The sequence below is a fragment of the Gymnoscopelus microlampas genome (assembly GCF_963454915.1).
Source record: "Gymnoscopelus microlampas genome assembly, chromosome: 19".
Lineage (NCBI taxonomy): Eukaryota > Metazoa > Chordata > Actinopteri > Myctophiformes > Myctophidae > Gymnoscopelus > Gymnoscopelus microlampas.
This window is the reverse complement of record NC_139956.1, coordinates 5,937,140-5,957,482: the sequence shown is the minus strand read 5'-3', so window position 1 is coordinate 5,957,482 and position 20,343 is coordinate 5,937,140. Positions and strand designations below refer to the sequence as shown.

At 41.8% G+C, this 20,343-nt stretch overlaps 1 protein-coding gene across 1 annotated transcript in view; it reads left to right on the top strand.

Moving 5' to 3' along the window:
* The window catches only part of LOC311035279 (neural cell adhesion molecule 2-like), a 658,788-nt gene that overhangs the window by 596,123 nt on the left and 42,322 nt on the right, over positions 1-20,343 (top strand). The window contains exons 12-14 of the mRNA XM_084043386.1: positions 1,923-2,096; positions 14,957-15,076; positions 19,372-19,493. Coding sequence (XP_083899512.1) covers positions 1,923-2,096; positions 14,957-15,076; positions 19,372-19,493 — 416 coding nt within the window. The remainder of the gene's footprint in view (positions 1-1,922; positions 2,097-14,956; positions 15,077-19,371; positions 19,494-20,343) is intronic.

Sequence of the window (20,343 nt, the reverse complement as noted above, 5' to 3'; positions counted from 1 at the left end):
CACCCCCCGTAGTAACTCTGAGGACCCCCTAGGGGTCCCGAACCCCCTGTTGAAGACCCCTGGGTTAGTTAAGGCACTATATGTCAACATCATCTGACAGGGGTGGAAAAAGTATTCAAATGTTTACTCAAGTAAAAGTAGAAAGACCACAATGTACAAAGTGAAATTCCTGTATTTTTGAGTAAAGGCGCAAAAGTGTTGGCATCAAAATGTACTTAAATGACCAAGAGTAAAAGTACTTATTGTGCAAAATGGCCATTTAACAGTTTTTATGTTTTTTTTTAGAAGATAGCAGATCTACAAGCTCACAATGTGTTGTAGATCTGCTAGTTTTGAACGGACACAGTATAAAATAGGGCTTAATTGGCTAATGTGTGTTTTGTGTGTTTTATAATCATCTAAATCAGCAACTAGTAAATAAAACCCAGATCTCTTGTGCAGAGCTGACATTTTTATCAGATTAAATTAGATTTTTCAGGTAAAAAATGTTGTCAAATCAGAAAGAGGATTATGTCAAAGGTCGTGTCCAAACAGGATAAATAAATGTCTCAACAGAATAGCAAGGAGACCAAACACAACAACCCCAATTGTATGAGTTATATTGCTTTAACCCAGTTTTCTGAAAAACTTCAAATATTTATTCAAAAATTACAAAAAAAATTACGTTGCTATATACTGTACATAGCAACAGGAACCCCAAAATTGGTTCCCGTCCTGAAAGCTATAGTTACAAAAAGGGTTTCCCGCCCAAAATGGGTTAGCATACTCTAGTCTACCATACAGATTGGACAAAATTACTTTTGATTCACAAAGAAAAGTTACATAATTCCGCTATAAGTATAGTACTTGAGTACATGTATTTAGTTACTTCCCAGCACTGATGGTGTATACACAAGCTGGGTAAAAGGCCTCTGTTCCTCACACCCTGTCTTCAAAGCTAATCATTAAGGCAGTATCATGTCAACCTCCCCTTAGTAATGGCTTCTCTAGACATTTCTCCCCAGCAGATATATTGTCAGACAGCCTCTGTACCATCAGGGCAGACATCAAATACTGTGTTGCCAAGGAGATCAAGCAAAAATGTACCAAACAATGGCGCCAGTGGAAATTCACAGGAACAGTGCAAGAGACTTTGATTTTTTTAGTGAATAAGACGACGCTACTGCCCTTTAATCATCAGTGTAGTTGTGCTGGTGCGCAGGAACATAGGGGAGGTTTGCTACACCACAAACATTGTAGATCTTCCCCTATTAGAGTGTGTGTGTGTGTGTGTGTGTGCGTGTGCGCGCGCGCGCGCGCGTGCGCGTGCGTGTGTGTGTGTGTGTGAGTGAGTGAGTGCGAACAGAGAAACCTTTTCACATAGAGAAAATTTGATTTAGCTGTTCTTTTCTAAGGTATTTCTTTTTTTATTTGAAACTTGTGAGTCATACATGACAACCTTGGGTATAAATCATTGTACGGTATGACATAGTTTATTATGTTATGCAGTATGTCATTAAGTGTATGAAATAGATCGTTTTGAGACATAGAAATCATATGAAAGTGGGGTCCGGGGACCCCCAGGGGTACTTGAGGGGGTTCCAGGGGGTCCCCAGCTAAATGATGGGTAGGAACCAAATGGACCCTTATGGGTCTGTAACTCTGAGAGCGTACAAATGGAATCAAATGGACCCTAACGGGTCCATTTGATTCCATTTTTACACTCTCAGAGTTAAATCTAACATTGATTTTACAGTATAAATTGGGGTCACAGGCATAGAAATGCCATTAAGTGGGGGTCCGTAGCCCTAATGCATGTCAAACTGGGGGGGTCCTTGAAATGAAAAAGTTTGAGAACCACAGACACACTGTACGGTACGCCCTATAAAATATCTGCAAAGAGTCATAACAAATAAAGCTGTTCATTAACCCTGTGTTTCCAGACGTGCCGTCCAACCCGTACGGCGTGCGTCTGTCGGCCGTGTCCCAGCGGCTGGCCACCGTCACCTTCATGAAGCCGGACTCCCACGGCGGCGTGCCCATCGGACACTACCTGGTCCAGTGCAAGGAGGTGGGCTCCCAGGACTGGAGGGACGTGCAGTCACACGGCGTGCAGAGTGAGTGACCCCACAAACCCCATGTCTTTATCAACATGGGTGATGGGCATAACCCATTAACACATTGGCTGCCATGGACGCAGATCTGCGCTCATTTGCGCAAAAGACCGCACGCTGCCAAGGACGCAGATCTGCGTTCTTTCAACAACAAAAAAAAATCAAAATACGTTTTTTTTTTTTTTTTTTTTTCGACCCAAAGACCAAGGAGATATGATTTTCCGAAGATTTTGACTCCCAGACACTTCCTTGTAACTTAAAACTTAAAAATTCTGTATCTCGGCTCCTAAGTACTTTTTTTTTCTCATTGAAAAAGTCTGGCAGTCTACTGTAGAAAAAAAAAAAAAAAGATGGCAGCCAATGTGTTAAGACCTGGAACGCACCTGTGTCACTTTTTTGATTTGAGCTAAAAAAGCATTATTTTACACTTTGGCTATTCAAAAATAGCAGATCTACAAGCTCATAGCGCGGCACCGAGTGCCGCGCTATGAGCTTGTAGATCTGCTATTTTTGCAAAATCGTGAAAATGTGTGCACATGTTTGAATATATATTCTTTTAAAGCGAACATTTTACACTTAAATCTTTGCTTCTGGGGGGTCCCTGAAACAACATATTTTGAGATGGGGTCGGCAGCCTAATACATATCATTTTGGGGGTCCTTGACAAGAAAAAGTTTGAGCACCACTGATATAGAAACATACATTTTTTCAGAATACTGTTGGGATTTAGAAAACATTTGTAGAATCTCCTTTGTATCTCCTACCGGAACCGCTGCCTACCGGTCCGCTGGTCATCAAATTATTGGCTTAGGAATGCGACAAAAACTAAAAAATATCCATGAATTCAAGTCTCCATGGGGAGACTAATCGATAGAAACAAAAGTAATGTTTTGGGTGAACTATCCCTTTAACCCCGAGCTATACTTAGTCGTGCATGGGTTGTCACGCACCGAAAATAACTTAATCTACAAGCAGTGCTTCTCAAAATGTTTCAAGTCAAGCCCAAGTTGATACATATTTGGCCGCGGACCCCCATCTGAAAGGGTTTTGTGCCAGGGACCCCCCAGAAGAGAAGATTTGTGTTTGAAAAAAATCTTCCAAACATTTTCAAGATCTTTAATTTTTTCCCCCACAAATAGCAGATATACACGCTTGCAGCGCGACACAGAGTGACGCGCTGTGCGCTTGTATATCTGCTATTTTGAAAGAAAAGCTGACAAACGCCATTAACTATGTGTACTTCTGTTTGCATCGGGTATGGAATATTTCTTCCTTAACAAAATTCTTGGAGGCAGCCATCGTGTTACAATCTTGCAAACTACAAGATTGCTGCCTCATAGATGCGATGGGGAAATATTGAACCTTATGCAAAAGAGATTTTGTGAAAGTGTAACGGCGCTATAAATGTTGCTTTGATTGATCGATTGAAAAGTTTGAAAGCTTATTTCCATTGTGGTCCTTTCTAAGATCATACAACACACAATAGTAACATACACCAGGGGTCTTCAACAGGGGGTCCGGGACCCCGAGGGGGTCCTCAGAGTTACTACAGGGGGTCCGCCAGATCTTTGTGTGGCGTGGACCATTAGCTGAAAATAGCAGATCTACAAGCTCACAACGCCTCGCGCTGCGAGGCGTTGTGAGCTTGTAGATCTGCTATTTTCTGAGAGTCCGTGTAGACTAGAGGAAAAAAGACCAGACCAAGTACAGAGCCAACAGTGAAGTTGACTAAATATTGAGGGTTTAAAGGTTAACTATCTTAAAATACACATTAACATGAATCCAATTATCTATGCAACATAATTGGGGGTCCCTGCTTCATCTCTCTCTCAGCTAGGGGGTCCTTGGCCTGAAAACGTTGAAGAAGTGTCACGTCCGGATGATGTTGCAATTAGGGCCTATAGTTATGAATAGGTCCTGCTATCATTTAGCCATCCTTTTGTGTGTGGAGGATTTAAACTTGGCCTTTGAGGCCATGGACTTTAGACTTTTAATGATGCCGCTTTAACAATTGCTCTTTTCAACAACAACCCATAAAAGCCTGTTTGCTGCTATATCAGCAGAATCACACATTAGCAGCAGGCAGTAAACTAAAGCTTCTTTATAACCTCGCTGAGAAATGTTTTGCAGGTAAAGTAAGTGAAATGGACGTGTGTCTCTCACCCTCTTAACCCATTAGGACCTGAAGGCGGCCGGTTCTAAAAATGTTTTATGAAAGAAATACGTTTCTATATCAGTGGTGGTCAAACTTTTTCATGTCAAGGACCCCCAAGATTATATGTATTTGGCGGCGGACCCCCATCTCAAAATATTTTGTTCCAGGGACCCTGCACACGTTCTTTTCTTTTTTTTAACGATTTATTTTTGGGCTTTTATGCCTTTATTTGAAAGGACAGCAGGCTGACAGGAAAATGGGGAGAGAGATGGGGAGTGACACGCAGCAAATGCCGTCGGGATCGGGAGTTGAACCTGCGACGCGCTGTCAGGCTACATTGAGCCTATAGAGCGTGCCAACGCGTCGTCACCACGGGGGGCACGCTCTATAGGTGCGATTTTTCGATAGAAATGTATATTTTTCAGAATACTGTTAGGATTTAGAAGACATTTGTAGAATCCCCCCAGAAGCAAAGATTTGAGTTATAAATGTCTGCTTATATAAAAAATATACATTCAAAGATGTGCACACATTTTCAAAAATAGCAGATCTACAAGCTCATAGCCCAAAGAAATCTAGAAAATGACACAAACTATTTCCCGGTCTAAATGTCTTAATGACTGTTGATCTCTCGTGTCATCCTCTCCGTGAGCCTTTTTGCCTTCTGACACGCTTCCACCCAGCACCCCCACCCCCCACACTCACAGCGTTATGTGTGTGTTCTAACCTCGCTCTTCCCCCTGCCTGATGAGAGATCGCCCCTAGCCCGTTAAGACCTGAGACCCATTCTTACAAAATGTCTTCTAAATCCTAACAGTTTTCTGAAAAAAACGTATGTTTCTATATCAGTGGTGCTCAAACCTTTTCATGTCAAGGACCCCCCAAATGATATGAACTTGCCCGCCGACCCCCCATCTCAAAATATTTTGTTCCCCCCCCCCCCCCGAAGCAAAGATTTGAGTTAAAAGCGTTCGCTTTAAAGTAATATATTCAAAGATTTCCACACATTTTCACGATTTTTCAAAAAATAGCAGATCTACAAGCTCGTAGCGCGGCACCGAGTGCCGCGCTACGAGCTTGTAGATCTGCTATTTTTTTAATAGCCCAAAGTGTAAAAGAATCAAAATGTGACACAGATGCTTCTTCAGGTCTTAATGGGCTAGAATACATTGAAGCTGAAAAAGAGCAAACCCGTCCTCATGATGGCAAATTGATTCCTGGGCCCGCCGTCCCCTCAGCAGCAGCAGCACGTTTACACGGAGACGTGCACAGCCAGCGCACAGCCGTTTGAGGGATCTCTTTGAAAAAGGTGCAGGAGGAAGTCAAGAAGACGGAAGGTGGAACCGACAAAACCAACCATATGGTCTTATCGCCGATATCCATCATTTCGGGGGGAGACGCTATAGAGAAGAAGAAATGGCGACGTGGCGGAACGAATGCTAAGCAGCAGATATATATATATATATAGAGCTGAGGAGGGTCGGGGGAGGTGTGAAAAATAACTCGAATCAGTGGAATTGAGGAACGTGGGAGGAGAGGAAACAAACAGAGAGGGGTTTAAACCCATTAAGACCTGGAACTGTGTCATTTTTAGATTTGAGCTAAAAAAACATTATTTTACACTTTGGGCTAGTCAAAAATAGCAGATATACAAGCTCGTAGCGCGGCACCGAGTGCCGCGCTACGAGCTTGTAGATCTGCTATTTTTGAAAAATAGTGAAAATGTGTGCAAATCTTTGAATATATATATTTTTAAAGCGAACATTATTAACTCAAATCTTTGCTTCTGGGGGGTCCCTGGAACATAATATTTTGAAATGGGGCTCCGCGGCCAAATACATATCATTTTGGGGGTCCTTGACATGAAAAAGATTGAGTACCACTGATATAGAAACATATGTTTTTCAGAAAACTGTTGGGATTTAGGAGACGTGTAGAATTGGCTTCAGGTCTCAATGGGTTAAACAGAAGGGGTGATGAGAGCACGCGTGTTTTATTTTTTTCCCCTCACCGGTTCTATCACCCCCCCCCCGCTTTGTAGCAGCGGTTTGCTGAACTAGAAAGTGGTTACCAAGACAACAGAGCTTTTTGTTTGACGTTGTTCTCAAATATGACCCATAATAACGCTGCATGCAAGGGGGAGGTCAACATTTGGAGAGCGCGCACGCTCTCGAAAATGTTTGCCGTTCTGGGAGTAAATATAATCCCCTTAGAAAACAGACAAAGAAGATAAAAAACATTCCCAAATAATCCCTGCACACACTTTTCTCTGCTCTATAGGGCATAGCAGTGGCGGCCATTTTCTGGTTCCACAGATAGAAAACCCATTCTTTTTTTTTTTACCATCTAGATTTCCCCAAAAAAAATATATAAATTGTTTTAAGCCTGGAACCAGGCCTTCCAGGCTCCTGGTGAATCATGACCATAAAACATTTGATTCTGTGTCAAAAAAGGATTTGAAACCCGAAAAAAAGGGGTAGGCCTATTTATTAAATATAGTAGATAATATAATCAAATATTAACATATATTTTGACACAGAATCGAATGTTTTATGCATGGTCATGATTCAACCAGGAGCCTGGATGGCACGGTTCCAGGCTTAACATAATTTATATAAATGTTTTTTTTGGGAAATATCTATGGGGAATGGGTTTTCCATCTGTGGCGCCACAAAAATTGCCACCACTGCTGTGCCCTATTAACACATTGTGTGCCATAAACGGTCCGGACCGTTTTAGACAATTTTTGTTTTTTATATATTTTTTTCCACGTGGGGGCGCTCTAACGAAACTTTGGGATCATCCAAGGAGTCTCTAAGAAGGAGAGGCCGGATGTGGATACATGTCAAAAAAGCTTCCTGTCGTCCGCTCCCATTAAAACAAAAAGCTTAATATCTCCATTTCTTTTGAACGTGCATGGTGGAAACGAGCCGTTTTCGATGGGTGATCACTCTGCAATATTATATATATTATATCATATATCCAATCCGGGAACACATCTCTGTCATTTTAGATTTCTTTGGCTATTCAAAAATAGTAGATCTACATTACATTACATTACATTGTAATGTAATGTAATATCTCAATGTAATGTAATGTAATGTAGTAGATCTACAAGCTCAAAACGTGCCGCGCTATGAGGTTGTAGATCTGCTATTTTTTTTTAAATTGTGAAAATGTCTGCACATTTTTGAATATATATGTTTTAAAGCGAACAATTGTAAAACATTTTGTTCCAGGGACCTCCACAAGCAAAGATTTGAGTTACAAATGTTCGCTTTATATATATATATATATATATATATATATATATATATATATATATATATATATATATATATATATATATATACTAGAAGTTCGGGCCGCTACGCGGCCCGAACGTCTAGCGTGACGCGTCGTTCACTTTGCAGTGCCACCTTACAGGCACCTCACAGTGTGAGAGAGAGTTTTGTGCTCTCCTAAATCCACGGCAGGCTTTGAAAGTACCCACTTCAGAAAGAGGTGACGTGCATCACCTCTCCAATGACCAAAACCCACTTTGTGATTACTCAGACCTGGTATGGCAGACCTGTGGGGAGTGTGCAGTGGTGTACAATGTGAAAAGATAGTTGAAATCGCAGGAGATGAAGTTAGCAGTTTATTTGTGTAAAGGGTCGTCGGCGTGGGTTGTGTTGAGGATGGAAGCCGTCGAAATGGTGCATCCTACCTATTTATAGGTAGGATGTGATGTCATGCTGTCGTGAGATTACGTCACACTGGCGTGTCTCATCGTGATGTCACGACCGTGATGTCATATGACGTCACACTGGCTACATACATACATACTGACAACCGACATGGCGCAGGATTCAAATTGTATATATAGATATATATATATATATATATATATATATATATATATATATATATATATATATATATATATATATATATATATATATATATATATATATTCAAAGATTTGCACAAATGTTCAAGATATAGCAGATCTACAAGCTCATAGCGTGGCACTTGGTATGAGTTTGTAGATCTGCTATGTTTGAATAGCCCAAAGTATAAAATAAGGGTTACGGCTCAAATCTAAAATGACACAGATGCTTCCCGGACTGAACCTTGGCCATGGAGTGATGCATTTGAAAGAACGAGTTATATGCGATCTTGGCATTCAATGTGTTAATTTACAAAGTTACAATATGGAAATAGGAGGTTTCTGCCCGCCAGGAACGATGTGCATATTTGTGTGATATAATACATATTATACAACAGGTAGTTCCGACCAAGCAATCTGATTGGTTGAAATAGCTTTCTAGCCGTGCTTCAAACCAGCATCATAGCACGGGCCTAATCACATTAATAAATCACTCCGCACTGCAGTCCAGTCGCACCTGATTAGACCATTATATGGCACAGCTGTGCTGTGAAGTCACGCTGTCCCACGCGGTAGGAAAACAAACAGACAGTAGCCTGACCCACCGCCGCCACCGGAGAACAAACAGCTATGCAAAATGGACTATATTGTTAATTTGGTGGATTTACGGTTGATCAATGGTTAGAAGGTTATAAATATCCTCCTGTGTAAAGTAAAATGACTCCCATTTCGTTAACAGTCCAGTAGGCTATATGCTCCGTCGTACGACCGTGTCACGCGGCCAAAATAGCCGATCTACAAGTTCACAACGCGTCGCCATCGCGACGCGTTGTCAGCTTGTAGATCAGTTATTTTGGCCGCGTGACACGGTCGTACGACGGAGCATATAGCCTACTGGAATTCATTCCACTGCGCAAGCATTGATAGCTCAGCTGTGTTGATGAGACGGTGCCTCAAACTCAAAGCACTGCTACAGGGACTATTTAATGTCTCTCAGTCAAAAACTCTTCTCTTTACAGGGAAACGGACAATAGCGAAACATTTTTATTATTAATTGCCCCACAATATGAATACATTTGGATGTGTTTTGTTGGTAACTGTTGTATAATCGCAATATTACACTCGAGGGTGTGCTTTACCTTACATTATTGGCACTTCAGTGATGCTGGCGGAACTCGGCTTCGCCTCGTTCCTGACCGCATCACTGGCGTGCCAATAATGACGGTAAAGCACACCCTCTCGTGTAATATTGCTTAAATAACACAGCCTCTCTGTTTTCGTCTTACTTAGCGGCCATGGTGTGAGCGCCACGATGAAACCGAGCGGTCCCGAAATTGGGAAAATATAAGCGTCTCTCTGCAGAGGGAACTCAATTTCACCTCTGTGCCTCGCCTGTTATATTTCTCAATATTGGGACACCTCATCATGCAATGATATCACTTCATTAACCCATTAAGACCAGGAACGCGTCTGTGTCATTTTTGAGTGGTGCCTGCCAGCCACTCCTACACTTGACCGTGTGTGTGGGTCCGTCCGTCCGTCCGTCCATCCGTTTGAGCACGGCCGCAACAGCTGCAGCTGATTGCAACACAAGGATGCAACCAGTTACACTAATTCAAAGGCACCACTCTCTTCACACTGGGGTGTGATTTTTTGATTTCTTTGGGCTATTCCAAAATAGCAGATCTACAAGCTCATAGCGCGGCACCGAGTGCCGCACTATGAGCTTGCAGATCTGCTATGTTTGAAAAAACGTGAAATTTTGTGCAAATCTTTGAATATATATATTTTTAAAGCGAACATTTGTAACTCAAATCTTTGCTTTTGGGGGATTCTAAATGTCTTCCAATTATTTATTTTTTTAAACATATGTTGCTATATACAGTATATGAGTTGTACTTGTTCATGTCAAGGACCCCCAAAATTATTGTATTTGGCCGTGGACCTCCAGTTGAAAATATTTAGTTCCAGGGACCCCCCAGAAGCAAAGATTTGAGTTAAAAATGTATATATACATTCAAAGATTTGCACACATTTTTTTTTTTTTATCTAAAAACTGCAGATCTACAAGCTCATAGTGCGGCACTCGGTGCCGCACTATGAGCTCGTTTATCTGCTATGTTATGAATATCCAAAGAAATCTAAAAATGACACAGATGCCTTCCCGGTCTGAATGGGTTAACTACAGGCACATTCCAAAAATAAGCTTTCTCTTTTATTACCCCAAAAGGTCAGCACCGCAACAACACCACAATGAAACCAAACTGACACAAATAACCAGAACATGGGTTATGATTTCATTCAGTGACGCCACTGTACAGCGCATCACCACCCCCGATACGAGGTATTCACACAGTAAACTAGATTAATGAGATGGGTGCGCGCAAAAGTGTACTCAAAATGCCCCCCCCCCCCCCCCCCCCCGCATATCACAGACAAGAAAACAACTCTGCCTGGAAATTGTTCAATTTGTATACAGAGCTTAGAGCTACAAAACAGCAGGCCACCTCTTGCCATTAGCCCATTTAATTTAGGCAGACAGACAAAACGGTTAACCTTCACTCGAGTTCATTTGCTGACTCTAAATTCAAAATCTCATTACTGTAGCCTCACATCTGAACGGCAAAGGCCACGTAAATAGATTTTTTTTTGCCGAAGTGCAGATTTAACACGGCAATCTCTTCAGATAACGAGCGTGTTATCATTTTGTGTCGTTACTTTTAGGGCTAATCGTTTTATCCTGCGCCGTGTGAACTTTACATCCCCTACCTGCACTCCGTGCGTTGTTCACTTAGCTTTTTAGTTAGCCTTTTTGACAAAATGTGTGGCATTTCAAGTTTGAGAAGCATTTTTCAAACCTGGGCTGTTTATTCCTGTTATTTTCTGTATGTTATAAAAATAGTTCTTTCATGGTTGGGTTTCTCATGCCTGAATCCAGAGTGGCCAACAGAAAAACACGAAACTCTTCAGTAACCTGAAGACACTTGCTGTTGGGTGGAAACCTTCTATGTCCAAAAACGTTTTTTATTAATCAAAAGTCAAAATAGACCATCACAAGCTCACAACGTGTGAAATCGTTACGTGTTGTGAGCTTCTAGATCGGCTATGTTGCAACTTAACAAGGCAAGTACAATTATTATTGTATTACTCCTTAAGCCCTATATACTTCTTTTTACAACAAATAGCAAAAATAGCCAAACTACTGTAGCAGCTCACCAAAAAACTTGTAGATGAGTTAATTTAGCCATTTGTGAATTTAAAAGATACCAGTAAATCCAACCCTGAATATCCAGGAAGCCAACTGGACATTGGGAAAGCATGGCCCGTTCTACTGCCACTTGAGGAGCGCTGGTCTAGGACCTTTACAAACAATAATGGCGAGCTTGAACATCTCTCTTCCACAGCCGAAATTTCAGAAGTTACGAGTCAATCTTGCGTCGTTATGAATGAAAACCTGGCCGGAGACTGATTTCCTGCGCTTGCACAGTGTTACATCAATGCAGATAAGCTATGCGTTAACTTAAATTTAAAAAAATGGCTGAGCCAGAGTTTACTGCCAGTCTATATGAATGACAATGAGGACGGAAGTCAGGGCACACATAAATGCTGAGCTATGTGATGAACGTAGATTTACTCTGCTGTGTGTACACAGTACTCCACACCAGTGTTGATTTTGTCGCCTAAAACTATGACGAAAAATGTTCGTCGACCACCTTTTTTCACTGACGAAAACTAAATAAAAACTATGCTACGATGACTAAAACTATGACTAAATATACTGACAATTTCGTCAACAAATAAAAACTAGACTAAAATGGTTGTGAGCTTGTAGATCGGCTATTTTCAGCATACAAAGAAGTGAAAAATTCAGGCATTACGACGCCATCAAGGCACCGCCAAAATACATTTTAGTCGACTATACTGTACAACACTGTACAGTGTTGTCCAATGTAAAACTCGAGTCCCTTCCTGAGTTGCCTACGCAATTGAACGAGTCAAATAGGAGGCTAGCCACACTGGTTTCTAACTAGGAACAGCAGGTACACTGCTATAAATACAGCGTCCATGCGGAGCAGTTATAGGTGTCATGCTCAGGGCCACGAACCTGGGACCTTCTGACTTCCAGGCCGGCCTCTCTTATCATTTTCATGATAAGAGAGGCGTTATCTTGATTCCATTTGGTCTCTCTTATCTGCTTCTCTCTCCTGTCTGCTGCTCTTATGTAGAGTTACAATGGCTTTTCATGGGTAACTAACTAACTTCCGGATGGTGAAGTATTTCCAGGTGAAATACGATAGGGAGGCTGGACATGACGTTGAGCGGAGAGCTCGACACAGAAATGGGGGCCAGGATTGAAGCCATTGTTTTCTCTGCGGTGTTTTTACTTTCGGTCCTAAAACTTTAAAACACTCTCAAATGTATTTTTTGAGGCACGGAATTTACTTTTAAGATATTGACTTCATATATGTGGTCAGTTAATCATGACAGAGCCTATTTAAAAATAAAAAATCAGAGAACCGGCAGAGGCGGGCAGTGACACTTATGTATCCGAATAAAGCAACCTATTTTCGGCATGGCCCCTTCTAAAGTCCCCTTGCGTCATATTAGCTGGTGCTGGGGAAAATGAGCTGCTGATTGGCTAAAGGAGAATGAACTGCTGATTGGCTGAAGGGGTTGTCAGTCAACAGTACCAACTGTTTGACAACAGTTTTTTGATCTCTGAAGTTGCCTAGAATCCATTTAAATTAGATAATTTGTAAGTTGGACTCTGAAAACAGCATACAGTACCGCCCTCTAGTGTCCAGAAAATGAATCTGAGAAGATAGTGTGATGGGTGAATGTCATGATATGATTGGTGTACAGTGGGTTGGTACCTGCTGATGTCAGCATGCGTCATATCTTGTTTTACAGGAAATAAGCAAGATTTTGATACAAACATACAAAAGAAAATGTTTTGGCACACAACAACAGGGCAATGCCCCCCCCCCTGCCGTATTCCTCTGTCTACGGCACAAAAAGAAAGATAGGGTCCGCCATCTTATTCAAATGCTAATTCTTCATCTATATGCGCGAACTCAGGTGAATATTGGAAATAATGGTAAACGCTAAATAAGCTCTTCTGCCCAGGAATAGTGCTTAACGACAAACTCCTCTGCTATGCCCAGACGCCCCCCCCCCTTGTCCCCCCCCCCGTCCAGCAACACAGCTCAACTCCCATTGGACATTATAAACTAAGAGATATCCATGAATTCAAGTCTCCATGGGGTGACTAATCAATAGAAAAAAAGTAAAATGTTGGGTGAACTATCCCTTTAACATACTCTGTACACAATTACATATTATTATTATTATTATTTATTATTTTTTAAAGTTACTTAGAACCGCTTTAAGTAGGTGCCTTCAATTAGGATGTGCTCTAAAAGTAGGAGAACTAACACCAGATCTTTTTTTCATCTCAGCTCAGCTTTAAATCCAGGTGTCACATCGATGTCATTTGAAGTCTCTTGTCCTCGTCTCTTGACCCATTAATACCTGGAACTGTGTCATTTTTAGATTTGAGCTAAAAAGCATTATTTTACACTTTAGGCTATTCAAAAATAGCAGATCTACAAGCTCGTAGCGCGGCACCGAGTGCCGCGCTACGAGCTTGTAGATCTGCTATTTTTGAAAAATCATGAAAATGTGTGCAAATCTTTGAACATAATATATTTTTAAAGCGAACATTTTTAACTCAAATCTTTGCTTCTAGGGGGTCCCTGGAACAAAATATTTTGATGGGGGTCCGCGGCCAAATACATATAATTTTGGGGGTCCTTGACATGAAAAATATTGAGCACCACTGATATAGAAACATAGGTTTTTCAGAAAACTGTTGAGATTTAGGAGACATGTAGAGTCGGCTTCAGGTCTCAATGGGTTAAATCCAGGTCTTTTCTGTGAGGGTTTGATGTTTTTTAGAAGTGTCTCTGGGGGGGACCGCTCTGTCTGTCTCTCCCACACAGTTTGTCCCTCCCGTCTGCAGTGCCGGCTTAACAGAAGTGTTTTAGGTGCTGAAGCACAGGGGCACCAACCTTCGCCGGAAAGCGCCGACATTTAGAAGCAGCTGCTTCTGAAGGAGCGCTAAAACGGTGAAACGCGCCGGTGACCAGTGGTGGAAAAAGTACTCTGATATTTTACTTAAAAGTAAAAGTATCAATACTGCAATATAGAAATACTCCGTTACAAGTAAAAGTCTGGAATTCAAAATTTACTTGACTAAAAGTACATAGGTATTGCCATCAAAATGTACTTAAAGTACCAAAAGTAAAAGTACTCATTATGCAGAATGTCCCATTTCACAATCTTTTGAAAATAGCAGATCTACAAGCTCATGATGCGTCGCATCGCGAGCTTGTAGATATGCTATTTTCAAATGGCCGAAATGTATATAGGACTGAAGTGGTTACTGTATGTTTTGTAATAATAACCAAAATCTACAAAGTAACTAGTAACTAAAATTTTCAAATAATCGTAGTGGAGTAAAAGTACAATATTTGTCTCTGAGATGTTAGTAGTGGAGTAGAAGGAAGTAAAAGTATTGGAAATTGGAAATACTCAAGTAAAGCACAAACACCTCAAAATTGTACTTAAGTAAATGTACTTAGTTACTTTACACCACTGCCGGTGAAGCGCCATTTTTTTCCCCGAGCTGGGGGGGGGGTTCCCTTGCTTTGTCTCGCTCTCAGTCAAGGGGGTCCTTGGCCTGAAAACGTTGAGGACCCCCTGGGTTATAAAGTAACGTAAGTACACTGTGATGTCACACTGATGTGTTTTGTCCTTGTCTTCCTGTCACCTCAGCCACGGTGGTGCTGACGGGTCTGGAGCCCAACGTCACGTACGAGGTGCGGGTGGCGGCCGTCAACGGGAAGGGCCAGGGAGAGTTCAGCCACACGGAGGCCTTCCAGACGTTACCCATACGTAAGACCATGCTTTTCACACTAAAGGGTGGGGGGCGGGGGACGCCATGGGGGACAGTATAGGTTCTATTAGGGGGTTTCACGATTTGCCTATAATCCAGGATTCGATTCGATTTTTCGATTTTAACCCTTTAAGACCTGAGGCGATTCTTAAAAATGTTTTCTAAATCCTAACAGTTTTTTTGAAAAAAAATCCCAAAAAATCTTTTTCAAGATTTTTCAAAAATAGCAGATCTACAAGCTCATAGCGCGGCACTCGGTGTCGCGCTATGAGCTTGTATATCTGCTATTTTTGAATAGCCAAAGACATCTAAAGTGACACAGATGCGTTCCAGGTATCAATGGGTTAAGGTCACGGTTCGATAACATTGTTAAAACTTAACATTTTCAGCACTGACGGCTATATCATTATTCATTTAGGCTAGTGACCCTTTTGGGCAGGTGCCCCCGCGGGGACTTCTTTCTTCTACATTAGAAGAGTTAGGACGTCACATTGTAATACAGCCATACTGCACATACCCAATCTCAGCACTGGCCACAGTGGCGCACCTCGCTAATCATTAGATTCTCAATCCACTATCACTGGGAGTCTAGGTTCGACTCCTGCAACACTTTTTCAAACAACGGCGGACTACTTTTTTTTCGCCGATAAAGTATATTTTTGGACCGGACCGCGACGGAGGGGCGCAGTCTCAAGCGGAACTTGAGCCACGAGAGGCACCACCGAGTTGCCGTGCCGAACGTTGCGAAGTTCGCTTTGAGCCTACTCAGCCCCGTCCGAGTTATGTACCGATAGGCACAGAATAGTACATGATGTTGTGGGGACTGCGTTTGCCCCAACTGACACTCAAAGTGACTACTGGCCAATCACAGCGCGTCTTTCCCGGGACTTACACAACTCTCAACTTCCGCTACAAATCCGCAGTGCATTCCCAAAGCTTGCTAGGCTCTGTGCGCGGCAACCATATTGAAATTGGGTTGCTTCCTCACTTCCTATAGGTGTTACCAATTATACTAATTAAGGCCTTGTTCCATTTAGTGTAAAAAAACACTAGTGTAAAAAAAACGTCAAAAATCAAAATGTATCCCTTTACGAAAAAACGTTTTCGTAAAAGACGTCTGAAGGAGCTCCATATCTCCATATTATGTTTTTTTCTTAATTGATGCCCTACCTACCCGATCGCACTACAGCGTCACACAAAAGCATCAAAAGTAGCAGATCCACAAGCTCGATATGTGGCTCGAAGCAACGCGTGACGTTTTAAGCTTGTCGATCTGTTATTTATGAATTTGAATCCTAAAAAGTATACAGTTTTGGATAGGGCTGGGACTCGATTAAAAAAATAATTAATTAGAAACTCGTCCAGTGAGAAACGCTTCGCGGTGCAAAAACGGGTGCGTCTAAAATGCGTTAATTTTTTTAACGCAATATTTTTTCTGTAATTAATTGATCGAAATGAACGCGATAAAGTCCCGGCCCTAGTTTTGGACAAATGAGGTTTCTGCCCGACAGAGACGATATATTGCGCTTGAGCCTGTTTGACCCGAATCAGTGTCATTGGTAACACCTGTGAAGGAAGTAAGGAAGCGGCCCAAATTCTTGCCAACATGGCTGCTCTGCATAGAGCATATTGTAAGCTTGTGAGCTTATAGCTCTGCTATTTTTCAGCCTATTTTCGGCGAATGTTTGATATGCCCTGAATAGGGATGCGAGGGTTCATGTGTTTAATAATTACATTCCCGTCAGTGTAGCGAATACAGAGCGCTGGCATTCTTGATGTAATAACATTAATCTGGTAATACAATCATAGTAGGATGTTGTTTTGTTTATAGCACTTGTGACGGTTACAAAACACTCTACATCAGAGAAGAAGTGAGGACAAAGAAGTTCCTGTCAAATGTGGGTCTCGGTGCCAAACACTGCAATTACAATTACGCTGCTAGTGGTGTTTTTTGTATTCATTTGTTTATGTGTATGATGACTCTTTAATTAAATTGCTGTTGTTCCAGCAATGTGGTTAATTTCAGCCTGAAAAAAAAAACAAGCGTGGTATCACACAAGTGCTGTCCAGTTCAGCCACTGAGAACGGCGCCGGTAGGAATTACCAAAATATAAAAACCCACTTACTGAAGCTCAGTAATGGCAAATAGTTAGAGCAGTGCTACTCAACACGTTTATATTAACCCATTGAGACCGGTGAAGCATCTGTGTCATTTTAAGATGTCTTTGGGCTATTCGAAAATAGCAGATTTACAAGCTCGTAGCGTGGCACCGAGTGCCGCGCTACGAGCTTGTAGATCTGCTATTTTTTTTCTAATGGTGAAAATGTATGCAAAGCTTTGAATATATAGTGTTTAAAGTGAATATTTGTATCTTTTTCTTTCTTTGCTTCTGGGGGGAATTCTACAAATGTCTTCTAAATCAGTTTTTTGGAGAAAAGAAAACTGATGTCGCTATAATCAGTGGTCCTCAAACCTTTTCATGTCAAGGACCCCCAAAAATTATATGAATTTGGCCGCCGCCCCCATCTCAAAATATTTTGTTCAAGGGACCCCCAGCAGAAGCAAAGATTTGAGTTACAAATGTTCGCTTTAAAAGAATATATAACTCAAAGATTTGCACACATTTTCACGATTTTTCAAAGAAATAGCAGATCTACAAGCTCATAGCGCGGCACTCGGTGCCGCGCTATGAGCTTGTATATCTGCTATTTTTGAACAGCCAAATACATTTAAAAAATACACAGGCACACAGGTGCTTTCCCGGTCTCAATGGATTAATAAGGAGGACAGATTCAAAATAATGTTTTGGTTTTTTTTTTTCAGTTTGTATTTTTGCCATTATAATGCTTACTTAATCCCATTAACCCTGGCGCCCCCCTATCCTTATCTGCATGCACACAGACACACACAAACAGAGGCGTAGGAACGGAGAATTATATTTCTAGACGTGCACAATCAGGCAGCCCGAGTGCCCGACTGTTTACTTATTTAAAATAAAGGATTTTCCAATGTGTACACCTGTGCTCTCCTTGCTGTTAAGACAAACAGAGAAGCCTGCCATGAGCAAGCCTGAAGATACTGTCAGGGGTGGAGCAGTCAAAAGCACAAGGCAGGGTTTCAAAACTCAAAAGTTTGGTTTATTTATCGGGCCCTCCAACGAGGTCTACAAAATGTAACTCTGATTTATACTGAAAATGAGACTTAGAAAAACAAGTTGTGAAGTCAACTAACAGATCCAACCACAAACGAGACATGAGGGAGATTTATATACTGCTGGACCAAACCAATAAACACACGCAGGGGGAGGGCAGCATCAACACCAACTATAGACCCCCCCCTGCTATCAGAGCTGTTGGTATGGTCCTGTGCATAAAATCAGGCTCCGCCTTTATCCCCGCCTTTTGCCTTTCCAGGAAGAACCCAACATCCAGGTAAAATAATTAATATAACATAAACCAACAACTTGTTACAATAATGAAACAATACTAAACTAAACAATATGGTTGTGTCTAACCAAAACACACAGCGGCAATTTAATCTCTGCATAATTTTGTTCCTAACCCAGTGGTTCTCAAGGACTTGATTCGGTTCAGGGGGGTGTCTGTAACACTGAGAGGGAACATATGGAACCGAATGGACCTTTACTCTCAGAGTTATGTGCGTCCATGGCCCTAATGTATACGAAACTGGGGGGCAGTGTTGATTTTGACAGCAAATTTAGATTTCGTTTTTGTCATAGTCTTTTGAATAAAATTCCATTTAGTTTTAGTCATATTTTAGTCATCTGAAATATTTCAGTTTTTGTCTAGTTTTAGTCGACTAAATATCATAAGATTATAGTCGACTAAATCTACAGTTGATTTAGTGGACTAAAATGTATTCTGGCGGTGCCTTAATGGCGTCATAATGGCTGATTTTACACTTGGTTGCGTGCTGAAAATAGTCGATCTCCAAGCTTGTAGATCTGCTATTTTCAGAGCGTAACACCAGAGTGCAACTAAACGTGCAAGTGACTTGTCTTTTAGTTCTACTGGATCTCTTCTCCACTAGGTCCCTCACTAACATTTTAGTCTAGTTTTTATTTATTGATGAAATTGTCAATATATTTAGTCATAGTTTTAGTCATCGTAGCTTAGTTTATATTTAGTTTTTAGCTAGTATTCGTCAGTCAACGAACATTTTTTGTCATGGTTTTAGTCGACGAAATCGACACTGCTTGGGGGGTCCGTGAAATATAAAACAGTTTGAGAACCACACTCTGTCCTAACCGTCATCTCCCCCTGCCTCCCCCAGGAGAACCAAGCCCCCCGGCCGTCCACGGGCAGAGAGGGATGGGCAAGGCCTACCGCCTGGGCCTGGTGAAGCAGGACGATGGAGGGATGCCCATCATCGAGTACATAGTCAAATACAAGACAGTGAGTATATTGCCATTGTAACGCCCGGGATTCGAACCCGGGGCTCCCGCGTGGAAAGCCAACATATTAACCACTAAGCCAAAGGGAATTCCTTATAGCTCGGGGAGATATTAGACTTTCAGGCCATCAGGCTGAGGTTGTGAACCACTCTGTTACACTCAGCCCCTCCCATGGGGAAACCCGATCCGGGTCACGGCCCCATTGTAACGCTTGGGATTCAAACCCGGGTCTCCTGTGTGGAAAGCCAACATCTTAACCACTAAGCCAAAGGGATATCCCCTTAGCTAGGGGAGATATTAGACTTTCAGGCCATCAGGCTGAGGTTTTGCCTTTTAATATTCGGAATGCATTGTTGGGGTGATCAATCGTGGAACTTGTCGTTTTTTTTTCTCCCTCACTGTTGGACTCTGTGTTCACGTAGGGTTGGGAACCGGAACATTGAGGAACCTGGAATCGGTTCCATGACATGTGGTACCGTTTCCGGAACCGGTTTTGTCACGCTGTCAGTGCTGGCATGTGGAACTTCACGTCTGCTATGCAATTAAAATACTAGTGGTTCTCAAACATCAAACATAACTCTGAGAGGGTACAAATGGAACCATAAGGGTCCATTTGGTTCCATACCCTCTCAGAGTTGCAGACTTCTAAGGGTCCATTTGGAATCGTTAAAGGGAATCGTTAAGGAAATGGGGGAATCGGACCGTTAAGAGGGAATCGATCGTTAAGGAACCGGAATCGTTAAAATCCTAATTGTTCCCGACCCTGTGTACACGTGACGCTGTGGACTTATTTAAACAGGTGGTGCCATGGTTTTGCACTTTTTCTGTTTTTCATGTGTCTATGAGGTTGA